General features: G+C 42.3%; 1 protein-coding gene across 1 annotated transcript in view; it reads right to left on the reverse strand.

The window, feature by feature from the left end:
• LOC116324025 (E3 SUMO-protein ligase PIAS1-like) overlaps nt 1-23,893 on the reverse strand; it is a 58,757-nt gene that overhangs the window by 27,413 nt on the left and 7,451 nt on the right. The window contains exon 2 of the mRNA XM_031744573.2: nt 4,656-5,151. Coding sequence (XP_031600433.1) covers nt 4,656-5,151 — 496 coding nt within the window. The remainder of the gene's footprint in view (nt 1-4,655; nt 5,152-23,893) is intronic.

The following is a 23,893-nucleotide window of genomic DNA, read 5'->3' on the forward strand; positions in this document are numbered from 1 at the left end:
AAGAGTCAGCAGAGAGCACAAGGCTGCACAGAAGGGAGGGTGGGGGCTCCGGGTGAAACGATAAGGAGAGAGGCCGAAGGAGGGGAGAGGATGGCGAGAGCGTGATAATAACTACATTTACATGCGCACAAGAAACCCGGTTACTGAAAGAAATCAGGTTAAGGCCGGAAATCGGAGAAGACGTCGACACGCACCGCAGTTCCTCGGATACTGTAGAGCCGAACGTAGTTATGCAGCTGATCGGCTGCCATATTCCTCACCAGTCTCTCTCCCGTGAACCACGGCTGTCATATTTTAATCTTATTAGGGATAGTTTTTAGCTTTTGGACTGATTTTGCAAAGAGAGATTTAGTTATGGAACGTAAGGCAGCACCGTCTCCATCTCGCTACGCATATAAACTGTTTCTGAAATCAAGCTTCATCAGAAACATGACATTTATGGTGTTATGTACTTCCATATAGGATGTGATGAGTGCTGCAAATGCGCAATTCCTTAAATCCAGTTTTTAACTTCAAAAGAAAGCCAGAAGAATTCGAAACGAACCCCACTGCCTGCTAAAACTTACAGACTTAAATCTGAAAATAGCACACATCCCATGGAAAGTCAAAAATAAATTGCTGCCTTAAAGCGTCCAAAAGTTGTTAAAAATGAAGGGAAGCCAACAAGTTTAATTAATTCTAGTGAAAGAGGTGACTTTATTGGAGCAGTCGCAGATGGAGACAGAGAAAGAGCAGCATCAATTTTTTAAATTAATTTTTTTTTAAAGAAATGCTTTAAAAGAATTGAGATCTGCGAGTTATTTAATCAGTCTGCTGCATATTAACACCAAAAAACAGCTGCCACATGGTCTGGAGGCAGTTTGAAGAAAAACATAATCGGGGAAATTTATTGAGGCACTTTGATAAATAGTGACAATATTTTTATCGGTTATTTGTGTACATGGACATGATTTGTGGTGCTTCCAGCACATCAGCTAGGACACAGGAGGTTGTGGTGGTACTCAATTGGTCATATCTCTGGTATTATTTTTAGACATTTGTTGTGCTTTTCCTTCCCCGTTTACTCTTCTATTTGACTATTTGGTTTCCCCATAAGAACTAGCTCATCATTTTCTGTAATTTTTAGTTCATTATTGCAATTTTGTGCAATTTAATCTTGGTTTCTCTCACGGTTATTATGTACAGGTAAAAAATATATATAAACTGTGTCTGAACTTCCTAAAAACCTCAACCCTGGCTATGAAAATAGACTCATTCGAACTTTAGATACAAGTACATAGCAAATGAGTAAAAATCCTGCCTTTCACTCCACTGTCTTAAGTCTGTCTGCACATGTGGTCTTGTAAAAAACAAAACCAAAAAACCAAAAACTGTCAGAATCCTGGTTGAGCACATACATGGCCAAAAAAAACCAAATCTGGCAAAGCAGAAGAAGCAAGCAAACAAGTGGGGGAAGGGAGGAAAAAAATGAGAGGGGAACGGGAGGCGAGGCAAGAGGAGACGCAGCAACAATAGGAAGGAGAGAGGGAGCGAGGGAGCGAGCAGTAATCAGCAGATCAGAGAGGAGTACGCAAGCGGAGAGGAGAGAGATTATGTGGAAGAGTGTGATCAGTGAGTGAGGAGGGAAAGGCCGTCTCAAGGCACGAGGGGGGAAAAAAAATTAAAGAAATTCTCCCAGCAAGAATCAGAGATCCTCCAGTGAGAGGGCAATTAAAATGAATCAATCGGTTTCCTTTCTGCCTCCGATTATTACAAAGAGGGTCGTCACCTCAAAGCTGCAGCTTAGTTTCACTTTCGGAGGCAAATTCAAATCTTCAGCTTCACCTAACGATGCCGGACACCTTCCTCCGGGTTTCTCCTCCTATCACTCAGGCTTTTGACTCTCTCCGTTTCCCCCAGAACAATGAGCGACTGAGCATTTATTATTTATTGGAAAAGATGTTTGTGTTCTTTCGAAAGCAGTCGGTGCGCGAGAGCGATGCGAACGTATGATTCGGAATCGAATGGAGGGAGGGTGTGTGGCACAGGTGTAGGCCTGTGCGATTTCATCACTCCGCATGCAAATTTTGACCGAGGACGGCAGCGGCGACAGAAGACGGAGAGGGACACAGAGCAGGAGGAGAGGGATGAGGCGTGTGCAGGAAATGGATCGAGTGAGGAAGCGAGAGGGAAGAAGAGCGCGAGTGAGATGATAGAGCTGCAGGCTCTCTGTTTGTGCATGCATCTGCAGGCAAATTAATCACGAGATGGTCTTCTACTCCATTAAAATGCTAATGTAGGAAAATCTAGACATTTCCATATATTTGCAATATATCCCAGAGCCCAAAGAGTCTTATTATGCTAAGTGCAGACTGGGTGCTGGATGTAGATGTAATGCAACGACAAATCTAAGCGAGATAAAGGCGAGATTAAAAGTTGTAGAGAATTAAAGGGACGACTGGGCACATAACACTGGGCATTATGAATGTTGGGCCTTCAAGAGAACATCCTGGACATTTGAACCTGAAGGGCTTAAAAAAGCTGTTTTATTTTCTGTCACAGTTGAAATAAATATTATTTTACATAAGTGACTAATGAACTTGTACTTTACTTACTAATCTAAGAGATGCATCTTATAATGTCACACAGACACACAAACACACATCACAATTTAGCCAAATCTGATTCAAATTCTGACAGTTGGCGGGTTTGTTATCGCAGCCAGTGTCAACAAAGAAGTGATCAAGTCACACCAGCACAGCCCCGATGAAGCCGAATAGGGATGTTGCTGTCCGCTACATCTGTAAATAATCCTTCAGAATGATTCATTTCCAAGCTTGCATACTTATTCCACTACTGTGATCTCCTCTGTGCACAGAATTAGCTGCTATGCAAACTAAGAACAAAAAGATTTGATTCGAAGCTTTTTTACACGTTAAGGATCCTCAGCGCTCAGGAGAGCTGCGTGCCGCCACATGGCAAACAAGCTGAGTTTTGTTAGGAAGCCCGAGATGTGACGGTGTGAAGCGCGCCGAGTGCAGGACGGTTTTCACAGCAGTGCAACAGAGCGACGGCTCGGCTGAGCAAACACAGCGCGGCCGACATACAGCGCTGCGGTGTTGGTATTGATTGTTTTTCGCGCTGTGATTCATTTATATCCACATTAGTGCTACAGTTAGAAATATAAATGTACAAAATGAATAAAAGCGCATTTCATAATGTGGCAGCGTCGCTCGAGCCACCTGATGCAAATTCCAACAAGAGTGGCCTATATGACAATATATATAATAATAAAGAGAAATGGACTGACATTTATACAGCTGCACACATTCAACACATATTTTATCATTAGGTATACCCGTTTAAATGCTTGTAAACTCAAATATTCCACCAGCCGATCACATGGCAGTAATTCTATGCATTGAGGCAGTTCTGAAGGCAAAAGGAGCTCCAACCCTGTACTGGTCAGGTGGCCAGTGGATGTGTGCGCATCTGTTTTTCTTTTTTCTCGTGTTAGTCACCAGTCACAGTGTTTTTCAACAATATATATATATATATATACATACACACACATATATATATATATATATATATATATATATATATATATATATATATATATACACACATATATATATATATAGTATCATCAACATTTAAGACTCCATGGAAAACCTCTCAGCAAATAGGTGCTTTACTTGTGGTCTCTATTATGGATTGTATATCAAAGATGGGCGTGGCCTCCAGGTCTAAAACGGTAAAGTGTGAGGAAGTGCATTAAACCTGTGTTCTTTGTTTGCTCCACGTGGTTTACAAAGTGTCTTATTTTCCTTGACATCAAGTGTGATTGGATCATTTCTAAACTGGTCCCGCCTTTCCAAACAACTTGCCCCCAGAGGAGAAGTTGTTTTCCTTTGTTGACAAAGGCATCAATACATTTCATCGTAGTTTTTATCCTCGTGCTTAGTTTTATCTAGTTGTTATCTTGTTTTTGTCACAAAAAAGAAAGTTGTCGATGAAAACTGATGAAAATTACTGATCAATGAAATTAACACTGCTTAATCTTGCTGTACGCCATCTATGAACTCTGGAGCCTGTTGAGTTCATCATCAGTCGCTGGTTTTTAAGTCTTAATTCAGCAGGAAGCTCACTTTGTAAATCTGATAAAGCAGAGTATGATTTTCACTATTGTATGGTCGTGCTTTAACCGCGATTTGTCAGCTGGATCCACCCACAAATGATGATTTCAGCCAAAATGCTGAACTCATGACCCCATAAACTAATGACGTAAATAGTGGCTATGTTCATCTTCCATAAGCTCTTTGTGGTCTCTACCAGCTACTGAGAGTAGTAACTGGTTCACTGGGCTGCTGAATGCTTTACCATCTCCCCAGCTAGTTACCAGTTTGGTTTGCCTGTTATTTAGAGCTGAACCGCCTGTGTACAGTGGATTTATAGGGCTTTGTTTGTTGAAAACAGATGCCTGAGTGTTTGAGCCAAAACAGTAAAGCGGAGGGCCAGAAAGCTAAACTGCTCCTGTAGATTCTAAAAGGTTTGCTTTCTTATTGTCAGCTGATACAAAAATAAAAACATATAGAAAATTAATACAAAACGTATTATTTGGTTCATGTTGCATTCACGTGTCACACAAAAACCACACGTACACATGTCCTCACCTAGACTCGTGGGCTTGATGAGTTCGTCCAGCATGTCATAGAAGGGCAGCCTCTGGAGCTTAACATCTGGATGCACCGGATGCAGCGTCGCCGAGGTGGGCAGGTGGTGCGTCAGCCCGGTCAGCTCGTGTTTCCCGGGGCCGAGTAGCGAGAGCGGCAGTAACGCAGCAGGCGATGGGGCTCCACCGTGACCGGCGTGACCCTCGTAAGCCAGCTGCGTCAGGCCAGCAGGCAGCGCCGCGCCCCCTCCCCCGACCACTCCAGCTGTGGCCGGGTGGTGCGGCCCAGGCAAGGCCAGCTCTGAGTGGGAGACCATTTTGGCCGGGAAACGTCTTCGGTAGAGCTCTTTGATCTTCATGTGCACGGCGGGGCTGCAGCCGGCTTTCAGCAGATGCAGAGCCTTGGTCAGCAGCTCGTGCTTGCGTCCGTGCTTGTTGCGCCCGGCGTAGCCCAGCAGCACCTGCAGCTCCGACACCCGCAGGCTCATCACCATTTGCTGTGGTGGAGGAAGAGGTGAGAAAGACAATGAGAAATCAACTTTCAAGTTTCAATACCAAATATCTAAGGATAGAATATCTAATGTAAGTAGTTAAAGCATGTTGTCATTTTTCGCCTGTGGCTTTACAAAAAGTGACAAAAACTGAGCCGCTGCGCAGCATTTAGCGTCAAATGCTCCATCGACCCTTTGAATTCAGCTTAACTGACCGGACTTTAGCTAACACGGTTGCCTTAAATACAAAAGATCCCTGGTTTGAGGCTGTGAGGAGACACAAACCCAGCCTCAAAGGGTCACAAGCCGGTCCAATCCTTGTGCTCGACCCAAGCCAGGATAAATGGATGGATTGTGTCGGGAAGGGCAACTGCCAAATCAAATATCTGGATCTATCCGCTGAGGCGACCCCTTGGGAAATAAGGGAGAATCCCAAACTTAAATTGAATTGCCTAGATCACAGTTTGTTGTCTCATGATTACTTGACTTAAAAACAAAACAAAAAAATCTCCAAAGAGAAGAGGATATCTAAATAAACCCTCTGCCAGCTGATGTAAGTCAAAGCTAAAGTTTAACACTGACCCATTCCCACAGGAGCAGAGTTGTTACTGTGTCCGGTGCTGGAGTTGGGGGATCGCTTCCAGCTGAGAGTTAGGGCCACAGTCCGGCCGACATTTTGGTTCGAGAAAGGTTTATCAACGCATGTACTATTGTATAAGAGAAAATAAACGCTATTTTGTGTCAAAGATTAAAAAAACAAACAAAACAACATCACTGCAAAGGTCCTTGTGTTGAACGGTGGTTTGGTCGAAAGACAAGTATCCACTTGGAGCAGAGTATGTAAATTACACGCTCGATGCAACGCACCTGACAGAGCCACAGATTTATGAGAGGCCCGGGACTGTTTTTAACATGAGAGCAGTGTTACTCTCATTTTGCCTTGGATCGCTCGGGGACTGCACACGGAGAGAGGCGGACGAAGAAGCTGCTGCGGACGAAGACTTCTGGCTGATTTACATTTCTACGTATTTACGTGGGGTTTTTTTGGGGTTTTTTTTAAAACCTAAAGAGTCAAATTTACATGCATAATTGGATGATTTCAATTAATATTCTGTTTTTAACTGATTAGATGCTGGGCTGCCATCAACAACAAAATAAAAATAAAATGGCTCAGCATGCAGCTGAGTCTGCACGCTGATATACTGTAGCTTAGCACAGCTGACACTTTGCCTCACAGATGTGTAGAAAGAACACACACACACGCACACACATAAACACACCATACAGTTTCCCTCCTGGCATTGAGGTGCATACAATAAGTCAGAGCCGCTTAATTTCTAACCTGTGCATGAGAACAGCACCTGTCCAAGCGCTGCAGAAAACACTCACCCTGGGAAACGGTGCACTGTACTGTCCAATTTTTTTTCTGATAAAAGAGAAATATAAGCATTAACCAACAAAGGAGTCTTTTACTAGCTCACAATGTGAGACTGAGGCTGTACCTCCCGGGGGGTAGTGGGATGGAGTAGGTGCAGGAAAGCATGGGGGAAAAAGTGGCATTCGGTTTAGCTTCAGAGCCGGTCCAAAGCGCAGTAGCACTAGCAGTTCTTCATCTACCAAAACCGCCTGTGCAAATACTGAAGAGGATTCTCACTGTCTTATAAATCCTCGGGCTTTAACTTAAACTCTCAGCGAGTGTAACCAGTACTTCCAGAACCTGACATCAATCCATCTTAAGTATCTGCAACTAGCAACAACTTCCTTGATGTGACAACCAGCGAGGTTGGAGGAACCTCAGTCTCTTCAGTCTTTGTGTGTTTGAGGCTTCAGGTACTTCACACGAAACTCGAAGACACAAAGCAAGACTTTCATGCTTTTGTCAGATTGTTAAGAGCAAACAATGATCGGGGCAAAAGAGCTGAGCGCGTGCTCTTTAATCTAAAGATAAGGAGTGGGCGGATGAAGACGTTTAAATGAAACATCAGCTCATTAAGCAGCATCCATTATACATGAGGAAAGCATATAGCAAATCGTAGCACAATCCTTAAAGACACGCACACCTACAGGGTACACTAAGAGTGCCTTGGATAAACTTCCTCCCTTCATCTCTTTTAATGACAGAGGAGCTAAAAATGCACAAACACACACCCCTTAAATGACAAAGCGCACAGATCTGCTGGTGCCCAGTCTGTCGGCTTTGATTAGAGTAATCCACGCACACACACACGCACAAACACATGAATACACACAGAGTAATTTTTAGTTTTATGTACAGAATCTGCATGTGTCTGCAAAGGTTTTAAGACTTAAATATACAAGATTTAAATTTGCTTTCTATACTGATGCATATATATCGATGCAACCTTACCACATGGTTCCACATTTAATTGACATTTAAAACTTCATACATGATCGCTTTAGGCTACTTTTTAAAACCTAACCACAGAGGGGACTTTTTACACATGAAAAACAAACAACGAACCTCAATTTGTACTGCGGAAATAGATTTTCTGTCCTTCCACCTAACCCACACAATCTAATTTATCTCCTCCACAGTAGTCCATCAGGAGGATTCAGAGACATGTTTCAACAACAAAGTAAATGCCATTAATAAAATCTGCTAATCGCATTTCGCAGTCATCAGGAGGGGAACTGCCCCGTACCTCAAACATTTTTTGTTTCGCTTCCTCGGAGCAATCCTTCCCGACTTCTTTGACCAGAACGCTGCCAAAGTCGTGTCGTGAATGTTGAAGGTGAAAGAAGTGAAATCGGATTGCACTTGAATATTGTGTACATGTTAATCTCACTTCGTTTTTAGCACGGGGTGGCCCAGGTGTGAAAGCAACCTCTCGCTCTCATTCGACCACAGGACTATAGTGCGTAATTAAAACAGACGCGCTATATTAACGGGAGCTTTGAACGGAACTGAAACCCCTGAAGTGTTACAGTTTACAGTAAACCTTCTTCCACTATTGCACACGAAGGTTTCAGAGCCTGCGAAAGGCAGCAAATCTAATTTCTACTTCAAACAGCAGGATGACACTATTTGAAACCAAACAAACATTTTCTGATAAAATGAGAGGCAAAACAAGTCAGGGGTTGTGTTGTGCAAAATCTTCATCTAAATCAAATCCTTTCTAGTATAAAAAAAACGTCAAATCGTCTTCCCACATTGACAATCAGCAGCTGATGAGAGCTGGACTTCAACCTATGACCCACCAAGTCCAAGCCCTCAAGGTAGACATCAGTTCAGGTCCTTTGTTAATTTGTCCCTCAGTATCAGGAATTCAAGGCTGCAGTTCTGCTGTAATGTCCATAGATGTCTGAGGGACAGTATCTACTTGAGGCGACTGCTGTTGTGATCTGGCACTATATGAATAAAAGTGAATTGAATCTGCTGCAAATGATCTCAGTGGTGGCACAGTTTTGTTGCCCAAAACAATGCAATCTCTGCTCACCATCTGCCCTGCTCGCCAGATTTGCTTTTTGCTTTTGTCCTCTTTCCGAAAGTAAAAATTGAAGTTGATTTCCACGAAACTGGGGAGCAGCACTTCCAGGAAGCTAAAAATCTAAAAATAGCAAAAGAACTAGAAGTGGAGCAGAGACTAATGACAAATCGGATATGGTTTGCTTTTTTCCCCTTCAGGTGTGCAGAACTTTTTGAATAAGCACTATGCCGTATATATATATGAACAACTACATCAGTATTTATACTGCTCGATAATGTATTTGGCCTGCAATATGTCAGTTAGTATATTAAAAAAATGCACCAGTATGGCAATGTCTTTTAATGTTGTTTGTAATTTAAACAAACACATATCCAGCCACTTTATTAGGTATACTGCTCAACTGCTCTTTAATCTCAATGTCTACTCAGCGAGTCACATGCAAGCAACTCAGTGCATTTAGGCATGTAGACAGGGGCAAGACCCCTTGCTGGATTTCAAACTGGGCATCAGAATGGGGAAGAAAGGTGATTTAAGTGACTTTGAACATGGTATCAGATGTACGGGTCTGAGTTTTCCAGAAACTGCTGATCTACTGGGATTTTCCCACACAGCCATCTCAGAGAGTAGCGTGAAAAAGAGAAAATATCCTGTGAGCGGAAGTTCTCTGTGTGGAAATGCCTCGCTGATGTAAGAGGAGAATGACCAGACTGCTTCAAACTGACAGGAAGGCGACAGTGACTCAAATAACCACTCCTTAGAATCAAAGGTTATGCAGAAGAGCATCTCCGGATGCACATTAAGCCCTGAAGCAGATGGGCTACAGCAGCAGAAGACCACACTGGGTGCAACTCTAGTCAGCTAAGAACAGGAAACTGAGGGTATAATTCACATAGGCTCATTAAAATTACACAACAGAAGACTGCAAAAACGTCGCCTAGTCTGACAAGTCTGAGACTGCTGCTGTGACATCCAGATGGTGGGGTCAGAGTTTGGCATAAACGCCATCCTGCCTTGCGTCACTTGAGCATTTTTTTAAAGACCACAGCCTACCTGAGTATTGTTCCTGAGCATAGCCATCACTTTATGACCACAGTGTACCCATCTTCTGATGGCTGCTTCCAGCAGGACAACGCACCGTGTCATAAAGCTCAAATTATCTCAAACTGGTTTCTTGAACATGACAGTGGCCTCCACAGTCACCAGATCTCAATCCAATGGAGCACATGTGGGATGTGGTGGAACGGGAGATGCACATGAGGGATGTGCAGCTGGCAAATCTGCAGCAACTGTGTGATGCTGTCATCTCAATAGGGAACAAAACCTCTGTTTCCAGCACCTTGTTGATCCTGGTACAAGGAAGGTGTACTTAATGAAGTGGTTGGTTAGTGCATTTTATGTACTGCCAGAAGTCACCAAATATTCAGATTTAAAACTACAGAATTAGAACTTTGAGTCAATCCTGATTAAGAATTTACTGAAACAACAAACTGATTATCAGTTTTGTTACAAGTGAATTTTCTGGAAGTTGACTGTCACGAGGTTCTTAAAAGTTAGTGTTTTGCGATGACCCAGTTTATGGGGGTTGTTTAGTGCCTGCAGGAAAGGGAAACCATTTTACACAACCTGGGCTCCAACCAAGCTTCACAGCGCTCAAAGTGACAGAGCACAGGCTGCTGTTTACAGACCAAACACTGCATCTTGTGTACAGCTGCCACATATGCATAACCATGCACATCCGCGTTCATTTGTGTTTCGTGAGCACTGATTTACATTCGTTTCTTTCTTCCCTTAACTCTAACCACTGCTTGCCTAACGCTAACCACACAGCAGGTCTGCACCCTAAATCGGATGATTTACGTTACGGGGACTTTCTTTTTGTTCCCCAAAATAAAAGGTGAGTCCCCACCGTGTAAATAAGGCATGCAAACAAATTTTACCAGTCAGAATATAGATCTGTCCTTTGTCGCTGCACAGAGTCAAGGCAGAAAACAGAAGGCAGACGACCATATGTGAATGTAATTCTGATGCCTCTGGTCTGAAGTGCACTGCAGTTATAAAAACACATCAGTCAAACACAGACGGCTCCTACAGCAGAAAGCTCAATCACAGGTGCAGCACACAGCCAGCAGCTGTCTCTTGATGGATTTTTTCAAAATCTAGATGTCTTTTAAAAAAAAAACAAAAAAAAACCCACACAAAAACCAGAACAACAATTTGGATCTGAATCCAGTATCATTTCTTTCAGTTTCCTGAGACTGACAGATATCGGGAGACCCACAGTTTATTGGTTCGATCCAGCGGCTCTCCTGCTGGCGACACAAACCACCGCTTCAATGAAATATGCATGTGCACGACAAGTGGGGGGGAGGGGGGTGAAAAAAAAAAATGACACTGGCCGCCCACTATTTCATACACACATGCTAAGCCCCCCACCGCCACCAAGCCCCGCCTCCACCCTCTCTCGCTTCAAAGCAAACACACACAAAAGACAGGCAAATACGGACAAGAACAAACATCACCTTACATAAACTGACACACACACACACAAACTTCCACCACACTGCGGATGTGTAGCATTCCTCTAGCTCCCAAAAGAGAGAGAGGGAGGGACAGAGAGAAGGAGAACAAACAGAGGAGAGAAAACACTGGCTATGGAGGTGTTGGAGGAGCGACAGATGAACAGATCACAGCTCTCACTCTCTTCCCTCTGTCAATCACTCTTCTTCCTGGACAGGTGGCCTCCATCAGGCTCCATCTCTTTGGGTCAACAACAGCTGATCGGCATTTGCGAGTGATTTATAAGACTTTTTTTTTCTTTTTTACCTGCAAATCTACTAAATTTTAAAAAAAACTAAATCTACTGCACCAGCTTATGGCTCTAACCTGAAGGAGCCTTATGTTCTTCTCACACAAGCAAAGCTAAACCAAGCGGAGTTTCAAGCAGCAGGAGAACAGCTCAAAGCGTAACATCAAAAAATATCTGTGTCTGTGGGTTTTCTTCAGGTGAAACTCTAGTTTTGTGAATCTTACAGATAGTGCCCTGCAATACTGCAAAATTTGGTGCTGAATTGATACCAATAAATACAGGGCCAGTACTGCCGATACCAATACTTTTAACATTTAATGGGCACTAAATCACTCAGATTTTCAACAATAATTTGTTAATATGATAAAACACACCTTTCAGCTGTTCATGTATTTTGAAACATTTTCTTTTTTTGGAGATGTTGAATGTAAACGTGCCTGTCTCTAAAGCAGCGGTCCCCAACCCCTGGGCTATGGACCGGTATCGGACCATGAGTCGTTTGGTACCGGACCACAGTTGAGGTTCGGGTGTGAAATTTATGGTTTTCGGGGTTATTATCGTTAACTCGGTTTCCCTGGGTCTTTTCCAATGTTGCAGTTGTGTGTCTTATTTTGAAAGAAATATTTACATGTTACCATAGCGACCAGAGAGCATTAAAAGGGCAGAGAGGAGGATGTTACTCTCAGCATTGTTGGCGCATTTCAGGAAGACGCTGCTAATAAAGTTTCACAATTACACAGTGAATTTGCAATAATTATTATATTTACGAAATGCCACAGTTTTTGTCGTGGTCGTATCATTTTATTTTGTTGTATTTATCCACGACACCTTGAAGGCCAGTTCGTGAAAATATTGACTGAGGTTAAACGGGTCCATGCACAAAAAAGGTTGTGGACTGCTGCTCTAAAGGACTTTGGGTCAACTTCTGTTGTTTAAATGTGATGTATATGGATCGATTTGTCCACCTTTACTCCTAGAATAGGTTCACAGTGCTGAGCTGGACTTTTAGAGTATTTCAAAGGTTGGAATCATCTAATGTTGGGTGCTTTGCTGGAAAAATGCCTCAGAATAGTTGAAGATTTGTATTCGACAGCTGATGGATGAAAATAGATTAATCCTTCGAGGACTACCCTGTTAGGATATTACGGACAGCTATAAACAAAGCATTATTTGCCTGTTAATTTGTGAAAAACTAATGCATGCATGCACGCACACACTTACACACTTCACAGAGAAGCAGTGGCCTGACGAAACAGCTAACCTGTGCCTGCTTTATTCACGACCCAGATCAAAGCCTCTGAAAAACAATGTACTGCTTTAAAGTGATATCAAAGAGGTATTTTGACATTTAGTGTCACAACATTAACAACCAGTGTGACATATGTTGCTTGCTGCTCTCCTGATGACATGAAAGAGGAAAAACATTCTCACTTTATTAGTCAGAATAAGTCTGAAACGCAGCATTCAGCCGTGCGTCTTCGCTGATTCGGCTGCGGCGAAAAGCCGCCGGTTAAACAAAGCTCGTTTGTGGGAGAATGTGCTCCATTGTCTTGTTTCGGTGAAACAACTTGACATGTAGGTGCAAAAGGAAGCTGCAACAAAGAAAGGAGAGCAAAAGACGGAGAGAGGATACAACACAAAGAGAGTAGCTAGTGGTGACAGGGGGTTTCTTACACACACAAAAACACACAAACACACACACACACACACACACACACACCGGTGACCAGAGCGGAGATGTTTCATTTACCAGTCTGTGGCATTTTCAGCAAAGCATGCTGGAAGTGAAGTGCACAGTTTTGAACTGAAGTAAAGAAAGAAGATTTTGATTGTTTTATTAAATTTGCTAATCTTGAGCTTGTTCATAATTGGTTACATAATCAGACTCCCTGGGTCCTCGGTGAACTCATGTTTCCACTTTGCACTGAACAACAACATGCAGCATCCAGTGGGAGCTGTAAGATGTGTATACTTAAGTTCTTAAATTTGGAAAACCAGATTTTACCTATGTGGATGATCTTTACCTGCAGAGCTCGAACTGGATCCTGATCGGGGTCCTTTAAATGTAAACAATGCCGTGTAGTCATGAATGGTCTGCTGCTTCTCGTCTAAGGCTCCAGCAAAACAAGCCCAGTTTTCCTCAACCATTTAGTAACCAGCTGTGAGTTAGTGGGGGAAATTGGTCGCAAAGAGGTACATGGTGGTGCACTGAAAACCTTCGTGAGATTGCTCTGGTCACAAGCAGACTGGCAGGGTTGCCTGTAGTTTGCACAGAAGACACCAATGTGAATGCAAATACTGGCTGAAGGGTAGTGAAACTGCAAGAAATCTGACGCAGAGCGGAAACGAATATAGTTGCCTTCAAAAAAAGATGTGCCTTTTGAAACATGCTGATTTACTTTGAAGGCAAACACTCTTCCGGTTTGTGAAGCCCTTTTCAGATTTTACTCGGTGAGATGTAGCAAGTGTTTGCAAAGAAGTCAACATCTTCCAAGCAAGCCACAGGCGACTGTGGCAGTCTGCTGGTGACTGAAGCAAATCTCATAGAGGGTTGTGGTCCAGCCCCCTCTTTGTGACTTTTGGTTAGCAATAGCCAGCAACCTCATGCAACCACTTGCCAAATGGTTGGGAAACATGGAGGTCGCCAGGAGGTTGTTAACCAGTCAACCTTGTACTGCTTTGTGATTTTAGTCTATGTATTTATTGTGACCATTTTTGTGACTCATGTTACTGGGTTTTATGTATTTTAATATCTATTTATGGATGGACCTTGCAGATGAACTCGGGTTTGGCGTACTGTGGTGTGTTGTTATTGCAACAACCTCTTGCTTATATAAACAAACAATACAATAAAAATCAAACAGAAAAGCCTCTAAATCTGTCGGCTCAAAACATGGTGTTAAAACTGAAGCTCACAATAACCTAGGATGATGAAATTCCTTCAGGTAAGTTGGCAAGAAACAGCATTAAGAATCTTTTCAGAGACCGCTGACCATCACTCGTACAATTCAACTCATAATCTTTCAAAGAGAATCAATAGAGACATGGTGCAAACCACTGAAGAACCCACAGAGGCAGCTAAGATTAAATTTGCAGCTTTTGGAGATGTGTTATTTTTGGATACATCTAACTTCAGCCTCCATGGATCTGTCGGTTCATGTGCAGAAATCAAACCAAACTGGACTGAGGCAAAGTAAAGCATGAAGGTAGGAAAACAAAGTCAGGCTCTTTTTCTTACAATTGTGCACGTGTACTATAAACCTTTAAATGTACAGAATGAATTTCTAAGTTAGCATGATTACAGCAGTTTCTAAATGAGCTATTATCAAGAGATAATGGAGCAGCTTTTATATGGATAATGATCCAAAGCATAAATGGTAAATGGACTGGTTCTTACATAGTGGTTTTCTACTCTACTTGACCAATCAAAGCACTCATTTCATTCACCCTGTTCATACAAGCACTTCTTTCTACAGCTGAGTGCTGTCTATCCAACATTCACATGTTCATACTCTGATGAAGGCACTGAAGACCAACTTGGTGTTTAGTATGTTGCCCAAGAAGACTTAGCCATGCAGACTGGAGAACCTCCAACTTTTTGATCAGTAGATGACCTGCTCTACCTCCTGAGGTAGCCACCAGTATCTGTTATAATTAAAGTCTTAGAATCCTGACCTCAGTGCCATAGAGTCCCCTACTTAAATTCAAAGTCTGCAGCTCCAGAGGACGTTAAGAGGTTCTGCCAGTGAAAACATTGTGAACATGATCCTCACTGCTTGGTTTCCACACACTTCTTTGCCTTCATTAGAGCTGTCTATCTATTGTTTTACCTACAGAAGAAACAACGTCACAGTCAGCAAAGGAGCCTCAAACATGTTGCTTTTCCACCAAAAGTCAACACAGTCGAAGATTCCACGAATTTTAAGAACAGATGGAACCACGCGAAAATTAATCTGCCTGTTTAACTCCACTGGCAGAGAACAAACGCTGAAACATCAAGGTTCGGCTCGCAGACTCATTTTTCAGGTGCAGAACAGAGACGTGCTGAGCAACAGGTCTCACAGACCAGTGTGAGATCTGTTCCCAGGACTTGAGAAAACAACTGGACAAAGAGTTCAATTAGATCTACACCTCCTTTCAACCTCTTTTATCACAGAACGCACAGATGAAGGCAAACTTTCTGACTCACCAATGACCAACTAATCTCTATAAACTACGTATATAAACATGCGGATTCGAGGCCAAATCAAGGACAAAATTTTAAGTAGACTTTTCTGTCAGTGGTCTGCTTCCAATCTGACTGTTCTTGACCAATCAATCAAGGTTTTTTTGTTGTTGTTTTTTTAAAGATATCCAAAGTCATAACCAATGAGCAAAGCACAGTAAGGTTTGTCCAGGATATCCACTGGCTATACAGAGATGCCTGAAAGATGGAGGCCAGTATTCCAAAAGGCTGACAGGATCCTGATGACTAGTCAAATCAATTGCCAATCATCAGACTAGGGAGGCTTCCCGCATTAAATAGAAGAAAAAATAGAACGTATAACCTAACAACCGAAAAAAACAACAAAAAAAGAGATAAGAATAAATTGAGAGTCTCTGTGTTTTTGGAGACAATACCAGTGATCACAGAGAATAGGAGGGAGGTTTAATGAGCTGAGACTCAGCAGAATAACTGAGCTGATGTTCCCTGTGATGTACAGTTTTGTTTTTGTTGACCAAAGGGGAGCAAGATGGCATTCAGCCATATCCCACTGTTTCATCACTTCAGTGTGGATGATGAGCTGTGCAAATTGGGCACCGATAAATGGCTTTTAATAGGATTTGTTTTTGCGGACACCTCTTTAGTGTTCACTTTGAGCTTGACTTAAAACATAAAAAAGAGAACACACTGATATCATCTCTCCCAATATGTGTTCAGGGTTTGGGGGAACCAAAACTTCATGACCTTTACAGGGTTTACACACAATGAAATTTAATTCTGGTTTTGCTTTCTTAGCTGCCAAAATGTTAAAGTATGGCTAAAAATCCAGCAGCGATGTTATGTCCAACAATTATTTACCATTATATCATATATAAGTATTTTTCTATCATACTGCAGTCCCAACTTCTGCGTAATTTAATAAAAGCAACATGAAATGGATGTTCTTACAAATTAAAAATGCTTCGTTTCATTTTGATGAAACTGGTCCATTATGAGCCAATGAACTTATTTGATGTAGTAGTAACACTTGTAAAAGATCTAATGGGCAGACTAATACTCTGCAAAAAGGATTTAACCGCCTCCTGCAGCACAGTCCCACATTTAATTTATATAATGTCTCCTGACAGTCAGCAATCACATACAAAAACACTTTACAAATAACGTTACTGCCAATGCCTGTGAGAGAAAATACTCACAACTTTTGCTAATTTAATTGCAGACTTTTTAATACCATCAGAGGCCTTTCTGAGGACACTGTGTTCAAAGCTTTTTTAGACTTTTCATACCTGCAGACACCCAGCAGATTCCTGTCAGACTGGAAAGCGGTGTGTGCGGGGTAATAATTTGCTGTGTCCAGAGCTGTGGAGAATGATGGATAGAGGGATGATGGGGGATGGGGAAGAGAAAGCAGCTGAGCCTCCAAACCGAATGAAATTCTCCACAGCTCCAGTAAAAACACAGCGGGGAGGGGCGGGAGGGAGGAGGGTGGCAATGCTGGAGGTACATGGACACATTAGCTGAACAGATTCACATTTACTGGTCACCACGCTGACATTGCACTGCTGAAACCCCAGCTGAGCTCTTTTGTTGGGGGCATAGAAACATGTTCAAACGTTTTTTGGTGATTTTTAGAATATGGGTTTATTTTGCAATATTGGTAACAGATTTCAGGATGCAGCTTCTACTTTTTGGTATGGGTAGTAACATTCTTTGGGTTTAAGCAGTAAAGTAAAACTCATTTTATTTCTTCTCATTAATCTTCATCTTTTTGTGCCTTACCTAAACCTCTACAGTGAAAAATGTTAAAATCGAGCCCCTGACATCACGCCTGTCCCTCAAGAACTCTAGGTGATCAAAGTTGGAGGTGTGGTCATGCACATGACTTATGAACCATACACCTAATTTTCTAAAACAAGTAATTTATCGAGTTAAGCCAAGTTCAAAGCGCCTCGTCATGCAACTTTCTGCCATATTAGGTTATTTTAAAACCTTTTCACAAGAAAGAAATTTACTCCACCAACGCAAAATTGCTCTAGATGGTCTCCAGAACACACTTCACAAAAATGACCAACTGAATTCACGACTTCCAAAAGTATTTGTTGAAATCTTGCAGACATGAGTACATTTTAAAAAAAATAAAACCCAAAAGGTTTAACAATGATCATGATAATAATAATTAGTTCAAATACTCCACTGAAAAAAGATTTTTCTCTTCACACTATTCAGTCATTTCATGTAACCATTGTTAACTGTTGCACTTTTGGAGTAATTTAGTCATTTTTTTCATTAATATGCACCTGGGAGGTTGTAGTTACCATCCCTCAAGCTTCATGTCCACACAGCGCTCCCCACAGATATACTCAAGGTTACTCAGATTATGAAGTGATGACTCAACTATGAAAACTTCATCAACTATGAAAACTTCATGCCTTTCAAGCCTTGAAATAGATCCAAATGCCAGTCATCTTACACTAAAAACCACCAGGACTTTAACATCCAGGACACCTGAAATAATACCTTTTGCTTTTTAACTCCACTGCAGCATCATTTTAAAAACACAGCTCTAAACTGAAAATAGCATATTCGAATGCCTGCATACAGCATACATGCTGCACGCTTCGCTCACACACCTGTTGGTGCTGCTGAGCTGCAGTAAATGCAGCGGAGCTATTATGAAAGGAAACAAGCAGCACGGGGATCTGTCTAATGAGGTGTTGGAAAGTGGTCAGTGCCCGAGCTGCCCTAAATAGGCTGTTCTATCTGTCAGGAGAGCCACTGGCCTCCAAAACTGCCAACTTTGACCGGCAGTGAGTTCTGGTTACTGAGAAACACCTAATCGGTACTAGTTATCAGCTCCACGTACGTTTGAATTTGCTATTTTGATGATAGTACTGACGTCAACTGCGTTTTCACATCATCTTGATAAAAGCTCGCTTGCCTTTTGTCTTGCTCTGTCATCTGCGCTTTTATTTTTCTATCCAAGGTGAGAGCAAAGCAGAGGTTCTGAGTCAGAATGATTACTCAAAAACTACAGATTGAAGGAAGCATGATGGTGAAGTAGAGTGCTGGCAATCAATAAATAAGATTTTTAAAGAAACCATATATTCAACTGTTTCTAGATTCGCTCCTACTTCAGACTGCTAAAAAGTGGGCAAGCAGGGCTGTCAGACTAAAACTCATTAAAATCACCATTTTCTTTTATACAAAAAGGTACACCTACTGAGACCTGAGCTCCTGTCTAGGATGCAATTTTAATTTCGCCCAGCTATCTGGGATTATTTAGATCTGAAAAGGATGCAAACTAAGAATCAAAGTAATTTTTTAAATGAAGTGCTGTATTTCAATGTGGAGACGATTGGTTTATTTTACAGGACAGTAGAATAAAATCGCCATTGCCCATTAAAGTAGAGAACACAATGACAAAAATCCACAATGTAATGTCTCCATATGATTATGTAAGAGGTTTTTAAAAAAAAAAAAAAAAAAAAAAGCTTCAGGAGATGCGCCATTCTTACTGGAAGCGTTGACATCATTGAGGCTTGTCTCGACCAGTGTGTAACATTTGTTCTGTTTTTCCAAAACAATGTTATTATTTTTTTGGCACTTAAAAGCCTAAGGCTCATTAATGTTTCTTCATCTTTATTTGAACTATAATAATCTTCTTTTGGATATAAGCCCAACAGAACCAGCTTTGGGACTAGCTGAAGTCAACTCTTCCCCGAATTTTTCAATCATTCGGGACTGCCACACACAATTTTAGCGCTCATATTTATGGCTCCCATTAGGTATAAATTGCATCACAGTAAAGCTCAGCATTTAAATGTACAGTTACATATTTTCATCCTATTCAGATGTCCCCGGTGTCATGAAAGTGTAACAATGAGCACGCATATGCAACACCAGAACCCTCGAGCTGAGGCAACAAAGTGTAATTCAGCCATCATAACTTCAAATTTTCACCTGCAGCTGTGGTTTTCCTCCTGTGAAACGTCTACGTGTAATTGTCTTTTTTTCTCAGCGTGCTTTTATCTTAATTTTAATCACACAATGCTAAAAGAGAAAGTAACAACAGGTGCAAACAGGAAATTAGAAAACGAACACACACACGCTCATTTCAGTTGTCATGCAAAGTACTTCAGTTAAATTGAGCACACACGCAAAGGGCAACCACAAAGACGGGAAAAACACACCGCAGAACTGGCACACAAAGAGTTAGCATGTGATGTGATGAGAAATAATGCATGGGAACTCAAACACACACTCACATACACACAACATCAGGAGCTATGCACAGCATGCTGATGCAAACCTCAAATGCACTCTTCAGCTGCATGACCGTCATATGACATGCACACACCGACACTTTGCTCATGTGTACTAGACCAAACCTACAGAGCAGCTGAAAAGCCACAACCGGCTCAAAAACCAACATTTCCCAGGAGCTGATCAAAGACTCAGAGATTTGTGATACCGCTGATTAACTCCACTTGTACTTAAGAAAAGATTGGGTGTGAGATTGAAATAGCCTGCTACAAATTTAGCCTGCACAGGAGGACAAATTTAGGCTCGCTTTTTTTCCATTGCCTGAGGTGACACAGAACACCATAAATATTTTCCTTCCCGCATGACGACACCGAGACTCAAGTCGCCAGACCACACCTTGATACAGAGTTAAAGTTGAAGCTTGCAGCATTGGCATTAATCACTTCACACTTTGAAGCCTCAGATTAAATGTTTTATGGAAAAACTGCGTCCCAACTCAAGACGAGCTGATGTACAAGAGAAAATCTTAAATCCGCCAAATTAATATTCAAATCAGACACATTTGATGCAAGCTTGCACATTTTGATAAGCAGCAAAAATCCCAAGCGCAACTCATAGGTTTCCTCAGGCTCTGCATTACACACAGGTGAGTTCCCCATGAATGCACCAAATAAAATCATTGAGAAGAATAAACTGTAACGCCCACACGTCCCCTTCTTTCTCTCTTCCCCTCTCATTGCTGTGCGTTTGGTTAAATAACATTTAAATGTCAATATGATCAAATTAAATTTCCATCCCCCAAGAAAGGTGCCGTGTTCACCGAAGACGAGCGATGCCCGACAAAAATTCAACCCAGAGTCACGACCAAAGGTCAGCTGACAGCCACAGACCCATTCAGGCTGCCTTAAACCTCTCTGTGCAGGGTTGACTGGGGATAACAGCTTCTTTTTAAAGAAAATTGAACATAGAAACAAACAGAAACAGTACAGTGAAACAGCAAAGTGCATAAGGTGGGTTGTATTTACCACTCATGATAGGCAGTCTTAACATGTGATTTGTTCTAATTGCATGTTGGGTAGGATAAGAAGAACTGACTCTCTCTTTTTAAAAAACAAAACAAAAAAAACTGTCACTTTGTTGTTTAATACTGAAGTCAATTTCTCTAAATCTGCATGATCTGTTAGCAAACTGAGTCATTTATTTATTGATGACTCATTTTGTTCTGTCTTTCCAGTTAGGTCACATTGTTTTTACCTTGGGTTTTTTGGGCAGTGGCTATTAAGGCTATTAAGTTTGGTTCAATGCCTTGTTTTTACATCCAAATCTTAATTATCAGTGAAAAAGTGCATGAAGTAATCTCGATAAATGTAGAGAAAAAAAAAGAATATGCAGACAATCAATCACTGATTTATTAGGTCCACAGTGTGTGAATGTGTGTGTGAATGGGTGGATGACTGGTTGTGTAAGGCGCTTTGGGGTCCTTAGGGACTAGTAAAGCGCTATACAAATACAAGCCATTTACCATTTACAGGGGTTTGTACATTTGCCTCTCAAGTGAAAGATCCCTGGTTCGATCTCAGGAGGAGATTCAAAAATCTCTATGGGGTTGCTTCAAGAAGGGCATCCAGTGTTTAAAAAAAAGAAAGAAAAATCAAACATGTGGATCTACCTGCTGTGGATGCCCCATGTGAATAAGGAAGCAGCCAAAAGCAGCTGCTGCTTCTTCACTATCGCAGCATATAATCACCCACAACACAGACTGCATTCATATGTGGCTTTCAAAATAAAAGAGACCACCAGATTAAGCCGAAGCTGCTAATGATCAAACTGACCACTTTAAGCTTTTCTCATTCAGATCTTGGTAAGAATGATTTCAGTGTGTGTATCACTGTACGCCGTTTCATCTCTAGCCTTTATACGACACCAGACCGGCGTTAGAAGCCTTGAGCAGCCAAAATTGTTTCCCTTTGAGCTCTGTGTTTGCTGGCGGAGCTAAAAAATTCACTGCAATATACTTGGTTTTGAGGAGGTGAACAGTAATGCAGTTCTTTGGAGTCCCTGGAGACTGGGAGATGGTGAGGCTAATAATGTTGTGCCAAGCAGTTTCTGCAAAGGTTTCTGCAGGATGTGTGTGTTCGCGAGTGGTTGTGTGGAGGCTGTGTAGGTGGATTTGGTGGTGGTGGTGGTGGGGTGGGGTGGGGAGCGAAGGATTGGGGTGGGTGGGGGGGGCAACTTGCACACTACCTGGCCATTATATAAAGCTCCCACTCTCGGCATGAGGGCTCTGTACTGAGTGCCAGCTCCCTCCCCATCCTCCACGCCTCTTTGTCCTCCCATCCCCCCACCTCTTAGCCTTCCAGCTTCTCTGACTCAGGCTTTAACTCTGAAATACCTCCGCCCTTTGTTTTCTCTCCCTCCTGCCTCTGTAGTATCAAAACCACTGTGTGCTATGTGGATCAAACAAAAGATGGTATTTGGGTCAAAAATATGGATGAGGCTATTCCTTTACCCCCGTAGCAGGATCAGATGAAGCCGCCCAGCTGGACCGACTTTAGAAATGCTTCTCTTCTAATCATTAACGCATTAAACGCTGTGCCACCATACCTGAGGCTACTGAGGTCTAGTCCCAGCATGCCATGGGCAGATAGCAGATCTAAATACCAGTCCCCTTCCACGCTCAATGGCACAAGTTGTAATGGGAGGCCGTTTGTGATCTGCTGCCAGAACGTTGCAGGTACATGGTGCTGGTAGCAACCAAAGCACACAGTTAAACTGTAGTTGTAGGTGGACGCAGACAGCTGGCACGAAAAAACTGAAAAAGACGAGGGACGGCAAAGCGATCCAAACAGCTGAGCGGGAGGGAAACGCCTGTTGGATTTATTGCTGGCCTCACTTCTGTGTTAAAGAAGTAAGGACGCAACTAACACTGTAAGGCTGAGAACGACAGCACCGAAATCCCGATGTGTTGCTCTGGTGAGAAAATGAAGAGCAGAGCTACGAGGAGTTTGCTCTGGCCCTCTAGTTCACGTTTTAATCCTGTGGAGTTGGCAGAAGTCGGCGCGCATCGAGATGAAGGGGAATAGTAGAAACGGTAGCAGGAGACAGCAGGCTGTGCAGAAAACATGTTGCTGGCAAAGAGCACAGATGTCTTTTTCTTATTACGGTGGCTTAGCCAGTGTTGGGAGTCCAATCCCGAGATTCATTCAGAGAAACCCCGCAGCTTTAACGGGTGCAAGGGCCACGTCTGCACCGAATGAAGCCTTTAATTTCTCCACCGCCTTACATCTCAAAGATACATCGCACCGATGATTTTAAACGAACTGTCAGTTCAAAATTACAAAGACAACACACATCAAACCTGAGCTCGCTTTAATCCCTACACGTGCGCTCCTATTGTTCCAGCCTGTCTTCTAATTTAATTTGCTTATTCACACTTGATAGTGCGGCGCGTCCCAAAAGCCCAATTCCTAAGTAACATGTTTTTGAAATTACAGTGGTGGTGTCATGAGTAACAACCTGTTTGACAAATGAAACCGCTGCAGAGCTCGCAACAGTCCCGCCAGCCTCACTGAAAACTGTAAAAGCAATTTCTGTAAATACTTTGCCCCTGAGGTAATACTGAGCCACACTTTTACCACCATGATGCAGGACTGCGACGCGAGACAACTGAAGGAGCACCGGACATTGAGTGGCCGTGAGTATGTGCCATTTTCCTACCTTTAGGTGACTGCATGATAAAGTACTGTGGAACTCCCTTGTGGAACTTTCCAAAATAACTGCCACTGCATCCTCACATTTTCAATCTTTACAGTTTATTCTAAGTCTAAGTGCATCACCTAGAAAAAAGAAAATCATCTTTCACTCTATTCATTGCACCTTCACGATGGACGTGAGTAAAACTAGCAGCTAGCTACTCGTCAGCTGTGAGATCCCTCTCTGTTGCCCCCGGGCCATTTTGCATAAAGTGCACACTTTGCCGTTTTAAAAATAACTGTGCGAGAGGATAACATATCTTTTGTCCAGTAC

This window comes from Oreochromis aureus, linkage group 1, assembly GCF_013358895.1.
Source record: "Oreochromis aureus strain Israel breed Guangdong linkage group 1, ZZ_aureus, whole genome shotgun sequence".
Classification (NCBI taxonomy): Eukaryota; Metazoa; Chordata; class Actinopteri; order Cichliformes; family Cichlidae; genus Oreochromis; species Oreochromis aureus.